At 43.8% G+C, this 21,997-nt stretch overlaps 1 protein-coding gene across 1 annotated transcript in view; it reads left to right on the top strand.

Moving 5' to 3' along the window:
* The window catches only part of LOC117046636 (rap1 GTPase-GDP dissociation stimulator 1-like), a 34,471-nt gene extending 16,423 nt beyond the window's left edge, over window positions 1-18,048 (top strand). Inside the window, exons 7-14 of the mRNA XM_033148772.1 lie at window positions 3,647-3,790; window positions 5,948-6,079; window positions 7,408-7,542; window positions 11,852-11,977; window positions 14,822-14,961; window positions 15,639-15,765; window positions 16,457-16,585; window positions 17,791-18,048. Of these exons, the coding sequence (XP_033004663.1) occupies window positions 3,647-3,790; window positions 5,948-6,079; window positions 7,408-7,542; window positions 11,852-11,977; window positions 14,822-14,961; window positions 15,639-15,765; window positions 16,457-16,585; window positions 17,791-17,933 (1,076 nt within the window). The 3' untranslated portion in view covers window positions 17,934-18,048. The remainder of the gene's footprint in view (window positions 1-3,646; window positions 3,791-5,947; window positions 6,080-7,407; window positions 7,543-11,851; window positions 11,978-14,821; window positions 14,962-15,638; window positions 15,766-16,456; window positions 16,586-17,790) is intronic.
* Window positions 18,049-21,997: the final 3,949 nt, after the last annotated feature.

Genomic DNA, 21,997 nt, shown 5'->3' with positions numbered 1-21,997 from the left:
CCAAAACCATGTGGGCAGAGTCAGTTACAAACTCGTCTTTTAATTGTCACCCAGTGGAAGGAATGGCTGGAAAAGACTCGTGTAATTGGTCCTGCCCATGTAGATAGATCTGAAGGATATTGAACTGTGGGAAATCCATGCATCATAAAATAATAATAATAATAATAATAATAATAATAATAATAATAATAATCAGAGCCGTCTCATCCATAGAAGCCGGTGGCGCGGTGCGCCAGGGCGCTGGGCGCCCCAGGGGCGCCCCCGCGAGCCCGCCAGCATACCGGGCTCCTCCTCCCCAACCCGCCCCCGCCCCCACGGGCAGGCGGGCACTCGCGCGCCGGCAGGCGGGCTGTAAGCCGCCCGCCCTCGCCTCCCAGAGCCCCAGCTGGAGCGCTGGAGCGGCGCGGGTCTTTGCGCGACCTTCCAGCACTCCAGCTGGGGCTCTGGGAGGCGAGGGCGGCCGGCTCGCGCTCCCGCGCGCAGCCGGCCGCCCGCCCGCTGCAGCGCGAGCTGCCCAGCAGCGCCGCGCCGTCCAGCTGCGCGCGGAGCGCGAGCCGGCCGCCCTCGCCTCCCATCCCGGAAGCGCTGGAAGGGCGCGCAGAGCCCCGCGCCGCTCCAGCGCCACGCCCCTCACCCCCCGCTCGCCCACCCCCCTCCCAAGGGGCGGCAAGCGCGGGAGGGAGGCGGCGGAGAGGCGGCATGGCGGGGGCGCCGGAGGGATAGCCGCGCCAGGGCGGCAGATCCCCTTAAGACGGCTCTGATAATAATAATAATAATAATAATAATAATAATAATAATAATAATAATAATTTGTACCCTGCCCATCTGGCTGGGTTTCCCAGCCACTCTGGGTGGCTCCCAACAGAATTAAAAGCACAATAAAATATCAAACATTAAAAACCTCCCTAAACAGGGCTGCCTTCAGATGTCTTCTAAAAATCAGATAGTTGTTTATTTCCTTGACATGTGATGGGAGGGCGTTCCATAGGGCGGGCACCACTACCGAGAAGGCCCTCTGCCTGGTTCCCTGCAACCTAACTTCTCACAGGAAGGGAACCGCCAGAAGGCCCTCGGAGCTGGACCTCAATGTCCTTAATGTCGTACATTTAAAATGCATCCAATGCATTCCCCACAAAGGATCCTGGGGGGTCATGGCTTGTTAAGAGTGCTGGGAAGTGTAGTTCTGTGAGGAGGGAACTAAACTTCCCAGCATTCTTTGGGGGGAGTCATTTAAGTGCTTTAAAAGCGTGTTGAATGTGCTTTAAATGTATGGTATGGATCTGCCCTTATACCGGTAAGTTGTTTGATGGCAGAGTGACAACAGTCCGCGCAATAAAAATCAATATAACCATGTCTAAACCAGGGGTAGACAACATGGTGTCCTCCATATATTGTTGAACTTCAACTCTCATTTGCCAGTGGTCAGGGGTGATGGAATTCCAACATCAGGAGAGCACCATATTGACTACCTATGGGCTAAGTGCAATGAAAAATCTGCAGCCAGAGGTGGGCGATTTCACAATGCTTATCTGCCTGCTTTATTGCACAGTGTCTACCCAATGTTATTTGGCAAGAGAACACAGAGATTCAAATCACACTTGTCTGAACAGGCCTTTGAGTCAGACCACCTACTTCTCTCCTAGGGTTCCCTCTCCCTTGTTTCCACATTTGCTTGGCACATGCGTCTCTGGTCTTCTGAAAGTCACATTCAGGGAATAAGCCTTCCTGGAACATGAATGCTACGGGGAATTCAGATGCACTGTTAGTGGGATCTCTTCCCTCCGTGGCTCTGGCTCTGTTACATTGGAGGACAGGCTGCTGTCACTAGAGTACAGCTGACCCCAAAACATCATTTTCTACCAAAATTCACCAGAGCACAGCATTAAACAGTGACTGCCTAAGGGTGGGAGGAAGAGAGATGAGGTCTGGGCTTTTCCAGGAAAATGTGTTTGTACTGAGAAAGTAAAACAAAAGGCAATTTCAAGGTAAATTACTGGAGGCTTGTCCCAGAAGGAAGGGGGAGGATGAGAGATATGGAGGAGGGAAGGAGGGAGGGAGGGAAAGAAGAGGTGGGCATTGAGCCAAGAGCAACTGCATCCTGATGTTTCAGTGTTCAGAAGGAAAAGGAGGGGTGTTGAAGTGGCAGACGCTGATAAGCTGGAGCCGGAGAGAGAAGAAATCAAGGGGACTGTAATTGTATGCCTGCACTTCCTTATGATCTCTGAGAACTCTTCAAAGAGAGGGGGCGCAAGAGCTTACAACATGAGGGAATCCAAATTAAGCCAAGCTTTTCTGAATAAGGGGTGCTTGACTCAAGATGGCAGCATTTTGATGCTAATTGGAAAGATGGCATAAGAGTCCTGGGCTCTCTTCAGCAAACAAGTGATAAGCGATGTGAAGTCTTGATTGAATTAGCAGAGAGAATTTGGTTTTCAAGCACCCCAAGAGCTTCTAGACCAGTTTGCAAATGACTCAGATGCTCTCTTTTCCATTTCAGTAGGTGTTCCTGGGAACTGCAAATGTACTCCTTTCTTAATAGACCTTGGTCAGCAAAGTAGAGGCCAGAGAGGCAAAATTAGTGTGGAGACAGGTTTTTTAAGATGTGTTATATTGACCCTTCCAACCTACGAATCTTTTTTTGGTTGAGTCACAGACACACTACAAAAGTTATCCCAGCAGCATGGGTGCAACTTCTCTATGACTTTTTTCCTTACTATACCAGTTAAAGAATATATCTATGCTGCAGAATTATATTAGTTTAATAGTCATTCCATCTTGCCAGGGAACCCTGGGTATTGTAGTTTGGGGCAGACATCAGTAGGCATCTCTGATAGAGAGCGTTCGGCATCTTTACCAAACTTGAGGACATTTGTGGCATTCTATAAAATTGATACATGTAGGTATGCTATAAGAGATCACATGGGAAGTTCCTGTATTGGGGTCTCCTCCACATAGCATGACCTTGTCCTTCTCACACAATCTTACTTCATATTGTTATGAGTTTGTGGGTGCCAGGCCCTGCTAATCCCTGGATCCAACAAATGTTAAAAGCTAATCAAGCCAGGCCAGCTTCCAGAACCCCTGGATTTTGAAAGTGTTAAAATATAAACCAGGCTAGCTTCCTCATGAGGTGATCACCTGGAGAGCGGGGGGTAAGCCATTAAGGGAAAGAAAGGAAAGGAGCTCTGTGTGAGACAGCAAGTGTGTGGGGGCCCTTCTGCAATTTTATGATTCTATGATTCTTCTGGCCTGTGGTTAGTGAGAAGGACAAAAGCCAGGGTTTAGAGCAGAGTTTGCAGGGAAGTGACCTAGAAGTAAAGCAGCAAACTAAAAGTTGGGACACAGTGTTTGATTTCTGATTGAATTCAATTTGGGAGAAACAAAACGTTTTTGGGGTGTTAATGCTACAAACCCCTCCATTGTTCAGGTTGTATACATTTGTAAATAAGCCATATGCCATAAAGACACCACAGTCTCCACTGTGCCTTATTTCCAAAAGGAAACACAAACCCTGGGTAAGCTCCTGCAACAGCATGTTATTAGGATGGGATGTAAATCATAGTGTGAGAATGAGCCCTCATTTGTCTGTGGTTACCAACACTCGGCAAGAAGCTTTAAACATGTTTGTTTATGATGACTTCTGCAGATGCCCTAAAATCTCAGTTGGTTGAAGCTGGTATTCAGGAAGCCATAGTTGAGATCCTGCTGAGGCTGCAAGACAGTTCCAAGCCAGAAGATGTGTGCAGCTTGAAGGCTGCGTCGGATCTGATTGTGTCATTGCTACTTGGAGGTAAGAATGAGCGAGCCCAGGGAGAGCGAGTCCAGATGCACAAAACAAGAACAGCTGCAGGAGGGCCATCTGCTTCAGTGCTTCCTTTTCCTTGCTACAGACGCAGCTGCGGTCTGCCATTTCCAGATTCCGGGGGGGGGGGGATTTTCCACCACAGATGGCTTTTTAAAAAACGAAAACAAAAAGCAATCATACCCTTGTAGTATGATTGTAATGCTAGTGTTAGCCCCTGCATATATACAAGTTTGCCTTGGGCATTTAAGGGCTACCCAGCTACTGTTGGCCAGAGGTTGCAGGAGGATGATTGACACAGCATCTCCGACATTCTCTGTGGGTGGGTGTAGAACCTGTGGCCCTCAAGATGCTGTTGGACCACAACTCCCATCAACCTCGACCATTGGCTGTGCTGGCTAGTGCTAATGGGAGTCAGAGTACAGTAATATTTTGGAAGCTGCAGGTTTCCCATCCCTCCAGGGGAGTGAGATGAAATTACTGGAGCCTTTTGTAATACCTGACCTCAAGTCTACATACTGTAAGGTTGCTTTTAGCTTATCTGCAGTAGGTTAAACTTAGCTAATCTGACAAGGGTAATTTTATCAGTAGAAGAATTTCATTTCTGCTTCTTATTGTTTCGTCTAACTAGATAAAGAGAGGAGTCTTGGCATCTGTTCCAAATATAAACACTTGGGAATTACAGTTAATTCTTTTTATGGTTACAAAATTGTAGTAATTACTACAGACAGAAAGCAATCTGTGTAAAATAAGCATCCAATTAATTATCCAGTTGTTCACTTAATATTTACTGGTGGGGATAGTAAGGACAACAAGTCACTTATGTTAATGAATTAGGCAGGTTGGGGTTGTTTTTGTTTTTCCTATTGTTGATTTTTGGTCACTCGCATTGACTTGGGGGTGAGCTTTGTCTTACCTTCAACATATGAAGCATGTTGAAACCAATTCTGGCTTCTCTACAGTCCACTGTGGTTGTTGTTGTGTGTGTGTCCCGACACACACACACATGTTGCACTCAGTTTTATTTCTACAAAATGCCTTTAGTGAAAAGAGAAGAAAACAACTGTGAGCCAGTCCCTTTTGCCATCTGGAGGCAAGCTGGTGACTTGGCATTCTTAGCATTATTGGCCTGCATTTTCTTCAGCCCTTGTGTTGCTTTGCAAAAGGCATACTCCACAGGAACTTGGGATCAACCTTCTTCAGAGATTCATCTTTCTCTGTTCTGGGTTTCTTAATGCCAGTTCTGTGCCACTTGCAAGACTGGTTGCATGTGGTGTCTTGGCCATGACTTAAACCTGAACCTCTGCCACAGCTCAGACCAAAACTGGAAGAGCCACAGTCCACTGTTGTAACATGCGCAACGTCGTGTTACTCGTCCACCTGGAGAGCTTACGGACTATCCTTGCTGGCAGCAACTAGTGCTAACAAACACATTTCCATGTGATGAAGGAAAGTGTCAGATATCAAGCTGAATATTTTGGTGGTAGCATGAAGATACCTCCTCCCACGTAAGGGGTGGTGGACCTGTTTTTCTGTTGAGGTCTGTGTTTTCTTGAGAATAATCTCTCAGGGGTTGGGTGGTAGTGGAGTCAGCAGTGAGCATGGCCAGAGACCAAAGTGGGCAGTCTCTCCTTTTTCTTCCCTCCTCTTCCTCTTCCCCCAGTCGTCTGCCAAAGAAAGGACAGTGAAGGGATCACTTGCAGAGGGCTTTCCTTGTCCTCCTTCCATCTGTTTCATTTCTCCTCATTTCTCAGCACCCCTTCTCTCCCTCTGGGCTCCCCACTACACATGAAATTAGGGCAACTGCCACCTGCAACTCTTTGGTGTCAACTTTCCCACCCCTGCTGTCTTCCCTGCTATGCTGAGAAGCATTGTCTTTCTATTTAAATTATGTTTATCATTATTTGAATCCATACGTAGAAATCAACATACTCAAATATTTGTTCTCTTTTTATCATTATGCATTTCCTTGTTTGTGGTGATGTGTTAGCCACCACCCTAATGTCACCTGACTTCCAGTAGCTATTCACAAGAGACATCAGCTACCAAGCTATACAGAAAAGCCCAAAGAGAGGTGCTTCTCTTCAGAGCAGTAAACAAAGCTATAATGATCCAACCAGTAACTCTCTGCTTGTTGTACTACAGATGAATCCATGCAGCAGCTGTTTGCAGAAGGGAATGGTGTTATCTACCAGAGTGTTGGAACATGGCTTGCATCCAAGCACACCCAGTTACAGCTGACGGGGGCTCTGGCCATTGCTAACTTTGCCAGGAATGGTAAACACACCTATATACTTTATTTATTGGAAACACTTTATCCTGCTGCTCAGCCCAAAAAAGTTCCCAGGATGCTTTTCTTAAGATCAATAAAAGCAATAATTCATTCGGCGATATCCACTCGTGACAGCCTCCTCACACAACATTCTGCTAGCAGAAGCTTCCAGTTTTAGCATAGCGCAAGAGGCAAATCCATTGGGTGTCTTGTGCTTGCACACAGGACAGCATGCAACTTCTATTATTATATGCCAGGGGAGGCCAACTCTAAAGAGACTGCGATCTACTCACAGAGTTAAAAACTGGCAGTGATCTACCCCCTTTTGGGGGGTTCAGGTCAAAGTTATTAAGCTTTTTTTTAGGGAGGAGAAAAGCCCCATTTTTAGGGGTTCAAGTCAAAGTTGTTGAGATTTTTTTTTAGGAAGGAGGAATGCCCATTTTTTAGGGGTTCAGGTCAGAGTTGTTGAGCTTTTCTGAGGTGGTAGGAAAGCCCTGTTTTGGGGGGTGAAGGGCTAAAATGTTGAGCATTTTTTAGGGGAGCCAAAGTTGTTGAGCTTCTTTGGGGGGAGCCAGTGATCCGCCAGTGATCTACCACAGATCTACCTGTTGGACGTGCCTGTTATATGCTGTCGACATTTAAGCTACCTACCACTTCCGCAACCACATCAGGTCTCCAGCTTCTTGCATGAACATTACTGAATTAAAAACCTATTGGTCAAAATGCAGGTTTAAAACACACACACACACACACAGAGAGAGAGAGAGAGAGAGAGAGAGAGAGAGAGAGAGAGAGAGAGAGGGCGCAATAATAATAATCATGCTTTTGGCAAAAGTTCCAGGTACCTGTGGAAGGTTTAAAAAGGAGAAAGGGTTACCAGAACTGATCTACAGATTTACTGTTGTCCTATATGAAGTATTGTCATTAAAAATCTTATTCTGATGTTTTTGTTTTTATTATGCATTTTGTGTTTATATATAGGCCATAATGCCCTTCCTTCTATCAGACCAAAATGACCAGATAACAGCTAACGTTGCTAGCTTCATAGCTGGGGCAATTAGAATAAGGGCAATTAACTGATTGATAATTCAGGATTCTAATATGTGCTTTTATATCAAAATTTTCTTTTCTGTATGCATTGTAACGTTTTATTGTTGCTATGGCCTTTGGCTAATGCGAATAAAGTTTATTTACTTACTATATATGTAGTAATTTCATGTTGTGAACCGCCCTAAGATCCAAGGGTATAGGGTGGTATACAAACTTAATAAGAATCATAAGAATTGAGTCGGAAGTTTATATTATCAGCTTTTTTCCTCTCTGCTTCTTCAAGACAGCAACTGTGTGCGGATGGTTCAGCTGGGAATCGTACATCAACTTCTGGACCTTTTGGAGCAACATGTGGAAAGTGGAGATGTCTCTGTTCAACATGCTGCCCTGAGTGCTCTCCGAAACCTTGCTATACCAGGTACAACAAAAAGCCGCACCACAAATTATCTAACTGAACAACTACAAAATTAAAATTAAAGTTTTGCGGTAGGGCAGAAGTGGAATGTGTGAGAGTGGGACTCTATTTCCTGGACCCTGTTCCTTGTAAAACTCTGTCCATCTGTTATCTTTGGCGAAAGGTGTTGAGAATGCCTTGAAGAGAGTTTTCTCTGTAAACATATATGCACTGGAGTTCTTCAGATTCAGCCACCCACCACCACCTCATTGGCATGTAGGTGATAAATCTCAGGGGTGGGTGCGGTGGCACATTGACATCAGCACACATACTGTACATGTAAATGCACATCAATGGACACAAATGCAAAATTTGAGAACTCATAATCTGCAAAGGAGGAAGACTGTAGCCCCATAGTCTATCACATACTCTGAATGCAGAAAGTCCCCAATAATAATATGGGCATCCCCAGATAAAAGGATCAGGTATCAGGTGGTGGTGGGGGGAAATGTTTCCCTAGAACCCTAAAGAAACATGGCCAACTGAGAATAGACAATACCAGGTTAGATTAGGGTTACCAGACGTCCCCGGTTTCCGGGGACAGTCCCCGGATCTGCAAATCTGTCCCCGGACAAATTCAGTCCCCGGAATGTCCCCAGATTTGCAAATCTGTCCATGGGAAACATGGCAGCGGCAGCCTCAGCAGCCCGGAGCCAGCCTGGTAGTGTAGTTGGCTCTGTCTGGCTCCAGGCTGCTTCCTGCCGCTGCCACTGCCAAAGGGAAACCAGGGACGTCCGGCGGTACAGATCTCCTGTCCCCTTCCGCCTGTTTTGACTGATGGGGGAGGCTCGGGAGTTGCAGGTGGGCGGCCATTGCCCAGGAGGGGTGCAAGGCACACGGTTTCTCTGCTGGACAAGTTGCAAAGCCCTTCTTTCGCAGCCTGTGAAACATAAATGCACAGTTTTTTAAAAAAACTGGGCAATGGCACGCCACTCGCCCATGACTCCCGCCCCTTCCCCCTTTGTTTTGACAAATCAGGGGAGGCTTGGGAGCTGCGGGTGGGCAGCCATTGCCTAGTTTTAAAAAAAAACACACAAAACTGCGCATTTATGTTTCACAGGGTGCGAAAGAAGGGCTTTGTACCTTTATACAGTACGCATGTGTGCTTGGGCCCAGGGTCTTTTGCCTCACCATCCCCACTACTGGCTCCCTGTTGCTACTCAACTTCCAAAAAAGTGTCCCCAGATTCATTGAAAAAAATGTGGTAACCATAGGTTAGATGGATGAATGGGCAGCTTCCTGTGCTTCTTTAGCTTAGATAGGGTGCATGAATTGCAGCTATTCTGTAATATATACAGTGAGAACCTGAGGATCCTTTACTTTTCAATGGGATGTGATTCCTGTAATGAAGACAATTAGGCAGAGAAGAATCCTCAGCAATATTCAATAGCAACAAAGGTGGTGATCGCTAGAATACATACAAATGTCCCCTTTTACCTTTAAAATGTTGGAGGGTGTGATATTTTTCTCAAGAAAATATTGGACTCAAAATAGGCTTTTTGTGGTGACAAACCTATTTGGCACAGTACCCATCCATTTTTCTTTAGTTACATTTGGTTTTCATCACTGTCTGGGGGTGGAGGTGGTCACTTCTAAACAACCTGTTTATTGAGCGTTCATCCTGAGTTTGCACAGCGTTTCTATGCTCTCCATTGTTTGTTAAGAATTCGTTCCATTTTTTTTGTACAGAGGTTATACAGCTTCCCATCAATCGATCGTTACCCCCACAACTTTCAGTCCATTTTCCCACCAGTTTCCTTACTGCAACATCCTTTTATATATTTAAAAAAATGGTTTGTTGCAGCAGAGCGCTTTTATCCACTTTAGTTGTGCAAACCCAAATTTGCTAGTATACAATTGAATCCTTCCCACAAAATAGTGACAGCTGAGAAGAAAGCCCAACATACCAGAAGTGGTTTGCTTTGATGAGAAAAACATGTAAGAAAAAGCTACCTTTCCCCCCACCCAGTTGGTTTCAACCCCATCCTTCCTTAAAATCATAGAATTGTAGAGTTGGAAGGGACCACACGGGTCATCAAGTCCAAGCCCTTGCAATGCAGGAATCTTTTGCCCAATGTGGGGCTTGAACCCATGACCCTGAGATTAAGCATCTGAGCCATTCCAGTAGCCAAGAAGTCTCTGTTAATACAATGCACATCATCTGGGTCTTTTGCTGAAACTGTATTCGAGGTTGATTTGCTAAAATATTTTTTAAAAAAAATAAAGAAAAGAAATATGCATAAACACAGCCCCAGATGAAAAAGTCAAGTTGAACATGAAATGAAATCAATTAGAAACAGTATTTTTAAAAATGTATGGGCAGGCGCAAGGGGCCTCATTAATTGATTAAACCCCCAGAGTCCTGCCCAGGGAAGCTCTCTTTGAAAATCATTCCACACTCGAGGGCCTACAGTCTGAACTTTCTGCTAGCGAAGCCCAAGGAAATTACAAACAAGTTAATTAGCCGTCAGATTCCCAGCACTCTAAAGTTGCCAGCAAGGGATGTCTGCCCACTGCACTTGCCCTAGGCTAGGAGGAAAGAAAGCACGCAGAGTGTCCGGAAATTGCTTGGTAGGTTGCATACTTTTCTTCCCAGGGAGGTTTGCTCTTAATGATTACCTGGAATTGCTTCACTCAAGGAGCCTGGTGCGGGGGGGGGGGGACATGTTCAAAAACGGAGGGATAGGTAAATATCCTATCAGGTGAAGTGTATTTTGATCTTGAAGGAAAGATTATGACCACTGGGATATTATGAGCGCCGCAACCCCAGATTCGGCCATGAGTGGACCTAATGGTCAGGGGTCCCTTTACCTTTTACCTTTCTCAGTAGTCTTTAGGTAAAGGTAAAGGTAAAGGGACCCCTGACCATTAGCTCATCGTGTCCGACTCTGGGGTTGCGGCGCTCATCTCGCTCTATAGGCCGAGGGAGCTGGTGTTTGTCTGCAGACAGCTTCCGGATCATGTGGCCAGCATGACTAAGCCGCTTCTGGCGAACCAGAGCAGCGCACGGAAACACCATTTACCTTCCCACCGGAGCGGTACCTATTTATCTACTTGCACTTTGACGTGCTTTCGAACTGCTAGGTGGGCAGGAGCTGGGACCGAGCAACGGGAGCTCATCCTGTCGCGGGGATTCGAACTGCCGACCTTCTGATAGGCAAGCCCTAGGCTCTGTGGTTTAACCCACAGTGCCACCTGCATCCCAGTCTTTAGGTACAAGTTGTCAAACCACCTATAGCTTATGTATCATTAAGAGCAGAAGTTAAACTTTTGACTAGACATCATCGTCTCCATGTCTGCAGTGGCAGCTGGTGACTTTTTGCTCCCTTCCCTAAACATATCAACATGCGCATGGCACTCTTGCACAAGTGTTGGGAAACACATGCAAACCAAAATAATGAATGCAAAAGTTTAAAATATTGGGTTGGTTTTTTTGCTTCAGGTTGCATGGGGGAGCATTTGTTGTGGGGGGTTTTTTAATTCAAAGTCACGTAATCTATCCAAAACCAAAAACAAGTTTCCTCCTAAAACGGAAATATATGTCAGCAGATATATCTGATTTTCCAAAAGAGACAAATAACTGCTGGGCAGAGGGCTTTCATCAGGAAAATGACATTGGAAAAATAGTCGTCCTCCGCTCCTTCTGTGCCATGGTCTTGATCTGAATTGGGCCCACTTGAAGCTGTAATTTGTGGCGCAGGTCCATCAGTTGGAGCTTTATTCGGAGAATTAATCAGTTTAATTGTAATTAATTGTATTTTTCTGTCCTCGCCCCCTCTTGATTAGGGAGGTCTCTGAACTTGTCCATAATGGCAGAGCTGTCACTGCAGCTCATCTTAAATGCTGGATTCATGCTGGATTCGTTCATTTGGTATTAGGATACTGAATTCAGACAACTGCTGTAGCCTATTCCCCTTTAATTTGGGCTAGTAAAAAGTCCGTGTGTGGATCAAATGAAACACAATGGGTTGCTGAACAACTGTTTAGAATGTTTTCTGTTTTTGAAGTCATGTGTTTTCTAAATGAAGTCCATACTACCTTGTCAATACAAATATTTTAAAATATTGGTGTTAATGAACTCTAGATCTAAATAGGATTTTTTTTAGCAGGCAATCCAAAATATTTTGTACAAAGAGCTGCCGTACACCTTGATTTTTGTTAATGCACTGACTGTACATTCTGTGGCCTTTAGTAGCTTAGCAGCAACTTGTCATTCAGATATTGAGATCCAGATCATCAATCGTAATTCTGATCATTTTGACCCATTTCCCAGTGGCTAACAAAGTTCAGATGCTGGACGAAGGGGTTGGCCAACGTATCCAGATGCTTTTGAGGTCGGAGATGCCTCCTGTTCAGTTTAAGCTTCTTGGGACACTACGAATGTTGATGGACGGTCAAGGTAGGAGAATATCAAGGGCTTTCAAGCTAGTCCCTCTTTAGGGTTTGTTTGCAAACTGCATAACCGACAAGGGAACCATTGTTATGGGATAATCAGGAAAGTGTTCTTATCGGTGTGGTTAGATGGAGTTCAGAGCTTCAGACCAATGACAGAAGGGCCTTTTTGAATGCAGATTTAAAAATAGTCAATGGATGTGATATCTGTCAAGGTACTAAGCTGTATGATACACAACCAATTCAATTCAAAGGAGAGTGCAGTTTGAGGGCTACATTCCAAGGACAAGTGTTTGGAAGTAGGCTGCAAGGGAGTGGCTCCATAAAGGCTCAAATCTACATTGTGTCTGTGTGTTCCATTATGAGCAGGCAATTTCTCTTAAGCAGATGCCATCCTACACCTCACACAGGAGAACCCAAGAGCGTGTTCTCCCCAGATCCCACAAATAGCCCACCCACAGCTATTGCTTAACTCCCATGAAGAGCTGCCTTCAACCTCCATCAAAATTGTGGCCAAGGACAAGCAAGAATGCTGGGTAATGGAAGTGCTTTGAAGGCATTTAGAACAACCAAAAGTGGCAGTATTTGGCTCTTGTCCAGGCAGAGGTTCACTCTCACCCAGAAGTATTGGTGTGCTCAGGCCAGGTAGAACCAATGGGATTCCTGATAGGATAGTGCTATACTGGAAACAGAAAGGATAGACAAACCAATGCAGAAATCTTTTGCCCATTGACCGCGAAACTCCGAGACCAGAGGGAGGAGAAGGTGGAAGAAGATTGGAAGAAATTTAAGGATTATTTGAAACATCGTGAAAAATTGGTTTTTTGAAGTGAAATCAGAGAAAGATAATAGGTGACAGCTAGTCAATGTTAGAGTAAAATAGTAAACAAGAAAGTAAGATAAGGTTGTTTGCAATTAAAGTAATCAATGTTTGGAATATATAATTAAGGTTATAGAGATAAGATAAGATGATATATTGAATTTGAATAGTTAAGGTGAATGATTAATAAATAGTTACAAAGTGACTAAAGTAAATTAGAACTGAACGCTGGAGAGAGGACGGGGGAAGTCCCCCCTAAAGAAGAATTAGAATAAGATTAAGTTATAAGATAATTGTTGCTCTTTTCTCTTTTTCTTTTCTTTTTTCCCATTTTGTATTTTGTATTTGTTTGTTATTGCATGTTTTTGTTATTCTTTGTTTTTGTTATTTTGTAAAATCTAATAAATTCTTAATAATAATAATAATAATAATAATAATAATAATAATAATAATAAAACCAGAAATCTTTTGCCCAACATGGAGCTTGAACCCACAACCCTGAGATTAAGAGTCTCATGCTCTGCTGACTGTGCTGTCCCATTGCAAAACAAACTGAGCCTATGAAGGAGGGGTTCACAGCATTAACACCCCAAAAGGGTCTTGTTTCTTCCTTGGATTCAAACGGAACTCAAACATTGCTCTGACTCTCCGACTTGCTGCTTTACTTCCAAGTCACATCACTGCCAAACTTTGCTCTCTGTCTTTCTGTTGAGGGAGGGCCCCCACCCATTTGCTGCCTTCACTGAGCCCCTTCATCCCCCTTCACCTCACCAGGAAGCTATCTTGGCTATTTCTTGGAATTAGAAGGCTTGATTAGCTTTTAACACTTGCTGGCTCCTGGGATGAGGGAATTTTGGCACAAGACCCTCAAGCTCGTAATATGTTACTGTACCTAGCAAATACAAGAAAACCCCAACTTCCTGCTAAGATTTACCCTTCCATGGCAGTGAGCTCAGAAGCTTCCCACCTTAATTGCCGTCTGTTCTATTTACCCATGAGCCAACATTGACCTTAATTAACTCAGCACAATACACTGCCGTGAACATGTGTCTTCTAACCAGTCCCTGCTAAATTAGTTGATTGCATTATCTAGTGTAAATTCATTACCGTGACAATCACCGGGTGTGTTGATGCCTGCAGAATTTAGAACGGCAGGTTCCCATTTTTAATTATAGATATCTGAACCCTCGGTGTTAATCGTTTCTCAGCAGCACCAACACAGAAAAGGAGTTGTTTACCAACAGCAGTTCTCTTATCTGCACCTCTCCACAACTGAGCCACCCATTACATGTGCAGAGCCATGAAAATTCTTTTGAGACAATTGTCACCATATATATCTCCTAAAACTAGTGCCCATTTACGCATGGAGATTTATTAGGTGATGACTGGAACTTTTGAATGGCAACTGCGGGGATGTGAATGGGCTAGATACAATTCCACAGACAGAAGTTGCATTTTGTCTCACACAGAATACTATCTAATAGGGTATTATTGTTCTTGCGTTCAGCTGAGTCTTCAGGGTTTGGGTCACGCATGTACGTTTATTCCTTAATGACTGCAATGTCAAACAATTTATTTACATTTGTGAATATCACAGTCCAGAGATAGATCTTTGTCAAACTCTAGCACTTCTCCAACACAATACCTTAAGACAAAGAGACAATTCAAGTGATCAAATTAACCTCTGTTATATTACTGTGAGTGGCTTATTAGAGTCCTAACAAAAAAAAATGATATGCCACCTGCCACATCTTCCTTTCCTGAATGCACATTTTCCCCATTAAAAATGTTTTGTTTGAGATTATATGCAAGTTCTGCCTGTTGTGCTTGTACTGTGATGGCCCACCCACAAACTCAAACCATCACATTTGATGATGCTGGCACCAAGTGGTAAATACGTATAAATGAATAAAGGCTTTATTCACCCAGGCGTACTCCACCTGCAGTTGGCAATTAAAGGGACAGAGGGGAGAATTGCCGGCGGCTTCACTGTAGGCTTCACAAAATATTGCTCCAATCTTTGCCTTTCAGCTGATGCAGCCGAGGAACTGGGCCAGGATCCGGTGCTGCTCAACAGACTGGTGCAATGGTGTGATTCAAACGACCACGCTGGAGTCTGCGGAGAAGCAAACCGACTGCTTGCATCACTTTTGCGTCACAGTTGTTCTCAGGTACGAAAGGCATTGGGCTTGATCCATTTTCAAGTCTCATCAATTTGTGTTTTGTATTCCACTTTGAAAGTGAGAGTTGCGGCACAGTTTCTATGCTGCCTTCGATGAAACAGGTTCTGGGAGCATGTTTGCACAACATATTCTCAACGACTGGCAGTGGCCCCCAGAAACCCATCTGAAACAACTGCTTTTGACACACACACACTACCATAGAGTTATCAAAATTTTCAACAAGTAGGGGGCACATAGCTTGGCTTTTGAAAAATAGGGGGTCCTCAGTAATAAGCTAATTGGGGAACCACTGGCCAATGCTATTTTCATGCCCAGTGTTCTCAGGCAATGAAATGGATTTATATATTGTACACAGGAATCATAGCAGTATTAAGAAGAAATCAGAACAGTGCTCTCCAGTCACTGCGAGTGAACTTACATGATGTTCAGTTGAATATATATAGCTACTTCAGAAGAGACTTTCATCTCCAAACATTTGGTGGGGAGGGAAAACTCTGAGCTTCTTTCATGTACAAAGACAACATTCTCATCAATTTGCAAGCTGCCATGGAGTCTATTATCCAAGTGTTATCCATAACCACTTCTGTTCCTAATTACCCCCCTCCCCCAAAACAAAATCCTGGATCACCACAGACCTCAGCAATCTCTTGTTGTTTTGTAAGCAGGAAGTTGTCAAAGCCATTCAAGAGGCCCAGGCAATGAAGCACCTGGTTTCTATGGCAACCAGCGAACATGTCATAATGCAGAATGAAGCACTGATTGCCTTGGCGATAGCTTCTGCGGTCAATTTAGGTATTCAAGCATTTATTTCCTAGATGTTGTTCTTTAAGTCGGCATTCACTGAACGAAACGTGGGCCATTCAAAAGAGCCCGATTCACTTACCCAGGCTTTTATAGATAAAGCTGTCAGATACTTTATCCACTTCCCTTTGACACTTCTCGGAGGAGCTGGTGCCACCCAGAATTCCTGGGTGGAAATCTGAGGAAGCAGAGGATACTAGGAAGCTGATCTGGCCAAAGATCAGAGAAAGGTTGAGCAAAATTCAAGTTAGTGAGTGAGCTACTTACTGTGCCTGAGCTGTTTACAGGACGTGCTTAGCTTCATCATCAAGGTGTAATGGGAGGAAGAGGAAATTTATATGAGAAAAGAGAAACGCAGAAATAAATTCTATAGAAAAGAGGGCTGGTCCCTGTGAAGCTCAAGTGATTCTTGATTTCCCAGGGCTCAAGGAACAAAGCTCCACCAACAAGCATTAGTCATAAACACCCATGGACGTTTCTGATGTGTAAACTTTGAAAAAAAGCAGTCTGTTTTAACGAATACTGAAAATTCAAGACTAGCCTATTTGTATATTGAGGGTTTTGTGTGGGGTGTGTGTGAGGGAATCATGTCTACAAGCTGCAAGGGATCTTTATTTGTAGAAATTGTTTGAGGGGGGGAAATAATTTCAATTATTAAGTTAAACATTTATCTCCTTTGCAGAAATCATCAAAGAGACATTTAAAGAGGCCAAGCTTGTTCAGAACATACATAAACTTCTCCAAGATGAAAGCACAGGCCCGGAGGTGAAATATAATTCAATAGGTCTGTTGTGCAGCCTCCTGAATTCAGGTAATTTCATCCCAATAAGTATGAATCAGAATTTGTCACTGCATGACGCGAGAACATTTTATATTGGGAAATTTGCAGCCGCAGCACAGCATGGATGTGTGGGGTAACAATAATCTCTCTGCCCCCAGTTGGTTTTCAAAATGCTCAAAATCAACAGAAAGTAAATTGAGATCATAAAATGTGTAGCAATTCAGTTAAATATGGCTTCCGGTCCCTCCTGCCTTAATGGAGGCAGCCCCGACAGCGGGGAATCATCGGGAAACAAAGATGACAGAGGGTAAATCATCCTTGCAAATTCCCCCCAGGGACAGGGGCAATGGGCTTCATTCGCAGTTCGTCTTGGTACCTGGCTCTCGCTCCAGCATGGAATATGGGAGGCAGGGAGGCGCTGAGTGCAACAGCACTTTGCCTGCCAAAAACCCTCCTACGCCATTAAGAAGCAGAGGTTGTCCATTTAATTGGATCTTTAATTGGCTTTAAAGTACTGGCGTGTGGCGGAAAAGGGTTGCAACAACATACTGTGGAATATACCAGCTACATGGATCAAAGTTTTGAATTGAGGTAAGATTTTCTTCATTCTGAGAGTCGGTTGGGGAGAGAGAAGCCCAGGGTTTGTTTAATCTAAGCTTCGTTTATATCTTTGATTCGGCAACGCTTTCCGGAATATTAGATAAAAATATATTTACAAATGAGGAAAGGACGTTGGAGTAACATTGATATTAACAAGCAAAAATGGAAACTGTGTGTGATCTGAAATGAAGAAAGGAGGGGGGGAGCGCAAGTGTGACTATGTTGGAAAGACAGAGTAATTCTCCTCACCTCCGTTTAAAAACAACAGACAACTGAGACAAAGTCTTAGTTAGGTGAAAGCTTTACAGTAGCCATGTAATAATGTAGGTATGTCTGAAACACTCTCCCAAAATAAAGGGGGGGGGAGGAGAACTGGCAAAAAATTGCTGTTCCCCGCCAGAAGCAGTTACCTGCATTCTCTCAAAATATTACTTCAAATATTGCCTCACCCCACACAAAGAAACACAAGGGGGGCTGGGCCACTGTCAGGATTGCATCCAGTGCATTGGAGTCGCTGTTGTTTCATAGTCTAGGAAGCCAAATTGCAAGGTGAAGCTATTATATACTACACTGCTTGCTTGCTCAGCCTTTACTTTTGCAGGCTATTCCGCTAAAATACATTTGATCTCCTTCAGGTGACCTTCGGAAAGAGGCCGAAGAGGACAAGATGAAAGAAACCCTTGAGAAGCTCTGTGGCCACATCAATGGTAATGTAGCCAAGCAGGCACTAATGGCTGTTCAGATACTGAATGAGGAGCACGGCCTCTTTGAACCATAAATGAGGATATCTACTTAGTGCACAAAACGCTACTGCGGTTTAAGTACTGCCTTGGCTAACAAGCAGTGCATCAGGTTTGATCTGTTGTGTCCAAGCATCCAAGCAAAATATTGCTGGAGCTGGTGTTATTGTTTTTTTCAAAATATATATATATATTGAAGGGCCTTGGGTGAGGAGTTTTTTTGAATAGGATGTTAAGGCAAATGATATTCACACAAGCCTCTTTCCAAGTCCACAACATCACCACCCCAGAACACTAAATCCTGATTAAATCCTGTTCTTCCTTGCATTCCAGCAGAAATGACTCCATTAAACTCACTTGTTTAACTGTGGAATGGTTATCACAGATCACCCTCTCATCATGTGCGAATACAATATCCATTCATCCATGGGGGAAGCACACGTACAGGCCCCTGGCAAACATTATAGAACTTCAGAATATAGTAATGGAGGAACTGCATCTTTTGTAAGTTCGGTTCCTGCCTACTCTTTCCCCAGACATGCTGGTTTGTAACGTATAAGCCATTCTGGTTTTGTGCGTATCTACTCAAGGAAACATGCAAACCATGCCTTCATCAGTAAAATAAAGCCAAAAAATATGATAACAAACAGTTAGCTATCATAATGTATCAGCCCTATCATCTCCCTACAGCATTTGATCAGATTCTCTCTTTTTCTTCCTGTAAGCTGTCTAGGGTTGCTAACTTTATTTCAAAACTAATAGCCTTATGGGCAAGGGCAGAACTATGTTTGATAAGACCTAGGAAGAGCCACTTTGTGCGTAATCACATGCACATGAGCATTGCTGTAAACCCAAGTGTCGCAGGAAATAACGGGGTTCAAAGGGGGAAGGGCAGGCAGGCGTATATGCGCTCCGCCGTCGTGCAAGATGACCCAGAATGCAACCCTTACACATGTCAGGGGTTGCCTGATGTTTCTGCCAGAGGAATATTCCACATTAAATGAATGAGTCACACACAGACACAGTGTTTGCTTTTTGTTGCTGCTGCTTATTCTACATAATGCTGATGGGCAACATCAATGCCCCAATCTCCCATCTCGTGATTCTTCAACTTTAAACTAGACTTCAGCTAGAGAAGGGTCCTTCGTAAAGTAGGGCATATGGCCACCCCATCGTCTTCCCACCAGGGGGTATGATTCTGGAAGAGTACAGTGGTACATTGGCAGTCAAACAGCTTGGTTCCCGAACGCCGGCAGTGTTTAGGTTTGCGAATGTTTTTCGGAAGCTGAACGTTCGCCATGGCTTCCGATTGAGTGCAGGAAGCTCCTGCGACCAACCAGAAGCCACGCCTTGGTTTTCGAACCGTTTCGGCAGTCGAATGGATTAAATTTGAGAACCAAGGTACCACTGTACTTGGCTTCTCTGAGCACATATTAACTGCAGGATACTTTTTGTACAATCACTACTATTGCACCTTTGAGATGACAAGCTTGAAAAGAGAGAAAGCAGGCCATTTGTGTGCACATGCACAACCCATTAAAAATCTTTCCTGCGCAACTCTCATTCAGCACAGTGCAATTTGTTCAGGAAAAGCTTCCTAGGGATTGTGTCCCGATATGCCTTCCAGCAAGCAAAAAACGTGCCAGGGGGAGGTCTTTTTGGCTGCTAAATCCACAGTGCTACTTGGTATTCATCAGTCAAGGAATTTGCCTGCTGGCTCTTTTAACTCTCACAGGCTATTATGGCTTCTTCTTTGCTAGCTGGAGACATGGAAGTTTTCCTCTATACGACTTATAAGCATTATCATTTGCAAGTCTCCTGCATCCTTTGTTCAAACTTCATGCCACCAAATGGATTGCTGTGGGGGTTTAAGTTATGCAGAGTTCACTGGTATGAGTTTATTACCTGGGGCAAACTGAAAAAGAGTCCAGCATAAGAACATAAATCAGTAAGGAGGAATCCTACTGTTTCCTAAAAACAAAATCAGCACGTAGTCATTTTTCCCAACTGCAGGAAGAGAGTATAGTAACCATAAAGCAGAGAGGCTTATCGGCACTCTCTGGAAAGAGTTTGTAATCTGAGCTATCACAGAAAAGCCTTTACCCATGCCTGGGGAGGTCCTACTACTGGATCACAAAGGTAGAAACACCAGTCACCATCTCTCTTTGGGAGAACCAAAAATACAACTTGTAAGATGGTTTTGCATCCCATCATCTTGTAAAAACAGCTTTTCTCCGTGTTAGCAAATTACAGTGGTACTTTGGTTCTCAAACGCCGAAAACCTGTGTTCCGGTTTTCAAACGATTTTCGGAAGCCGAATGTCCGATGCGGCTGTTGGCTGTTATTGCCGGGGCACCTGCACCAATCAGAAGCCGGACCTTGGTTTTCAAACATTTTGGAAGTCAAACAGGCTTCTGGAATGGATTAAGTTTAGTGCTTTTGTTTTTGCTATTTATTTTGCATTTTTGTTTTTGAGGCTTTTTCAGTTAATTTGTTTTTGTGATTGTGTGGAACCCAGTTCAGCTACTGACTGACTGATTGTTTGACTGCGGAAATGGATAAAAGCCTCCATCCAAACAGTGAATATCATTAGTGCAGCTAAGAATTTTTTTAAAAAATTTTTTTATCATCTACAATACTGTCTTATTTTATAGTACAGTACATGTATTATTGCTTTCATTTTACGGATCAGTGGTCTCGTTAGATAGTAAAATTCATGTTAAATTGCTGTTTCAGGGGTTGTTTTTAAAAGTCTGGAACAGATTAATCCGTTTTGCATTACTTTCTATGGGAAAGAGCACATTGGTTTTGGAACGCTTTGGTTTTGGAACGGACTGCCAGAATGGATTAAGTTTGAGAACCAAGTACCACTGTACTAAGGGCAGTTTTAGATCTCTGCGCATTAGCTTGGTTAGTCCATGAAAATGGGCTCATACATTTTCAAGAGAATGGTTGTTTAAAATTCAGGGTTGTTTTTTTAAAAATAATAATAATAATACAGGCAAACCACTTTGTGTGCGATCATGCACATGAGCATCGCTGTAAACCCAGAAGTAGCAGGAAAAGCAGGTACAAAGGAGTGCAAATGGGGTATATGTGCTCCACCGTCGTGCAAGATGATCCAGAACCCAGCCCCCTGCACAAACCGGGCGTTGCCTGATGTTTCTGCCAGAGGAATGTTCCACTTTAAATGAAGGAGTCACACACACAACACATAGAGTTTGCTTTTTGTTGCTGCTGCTTATTCTACATGCAGTAAAAAAAAAAAATACTTCTTACAAAAATTACACAAATACAGACTTTATAAAAGTGTGTTAGGCAGTGTAGACAAGTTTGCAGTCCCTGAAGGGGGAAAAAAAATCAGGCAACCTCAGAAGCAGTTCAACCAAAGTTCAGTCCTTTGCCAGGAAGAATCCAAACAACAGTTTTCCAGGGCCTCCCCAAAAAAACACATCGCTGACTTCACTGTTCGGAACTGTGTTCTACACAGGCGTTTATGTGGAATGGCTGTGAAGGATGGTTGAAAACTCTAAAGGCACATGCCATCCATTTCAACGAGGGTCATATTAAAACAGCTTGCATAAAAGAAAGCCCATGAGGCCAAAATCCTGAAAAGAGAACTTAACACTTTTTCATTCCCAGTGACAAACCACCTCTTTATGGCAGGCTCTGGAGTAGGTCTAGCTGGCTTATGCTCCGCCAAGCAGAATGCAGCCCAACTGTATACTACAGTAGCTTCTCTAGCAACTCACCTGTTTTAATCAAAGCACTGTGTTATCAGATCAGCATCCCTATCTGGCCGATGGGCCCTTTTCAGCTTGGTGAGTCACAAGCTGTGTGCAGGCTGGCCACGGGACCTTGCCCTGATACGGTCCGCAACCTGACAAGTGTAAGAACATCTATTTGCCGTCCATGAAGTGGAAATGACCAATGCACACTTTTAAAGAGCTTTGCATCATTCAAATACCCCTGAACATCCAATACATCCAATTATTTACACATACCTTGGAGACTTTAGCATATGCATTTTTCACTGCCACAAAAAAAAAAAGATAGAAATGTGGTCGGTTCCAAAGAGGTATGCCTCCAGGTATCTAGCAAA

Source organism: Lacerta agilis, chromosome 5 (genome assembly GCF_009819535.1).
Source record: "Lacerta agilis isolate rLacAgi1 chromosome 5, rLacAgi1.pri, whole genome shotgun sequence".
NCBI lineage: Eukaryota > Metazoa > Chordata > Lepidosauria > Squamata > Lacertidae > Lacerta > Lacerta agilis.
The sequence above is the reverse complement of the archived record's forward strand: the minus strand, read 5'-3'. Positions and strand labels throughout refer to the sequence as shown.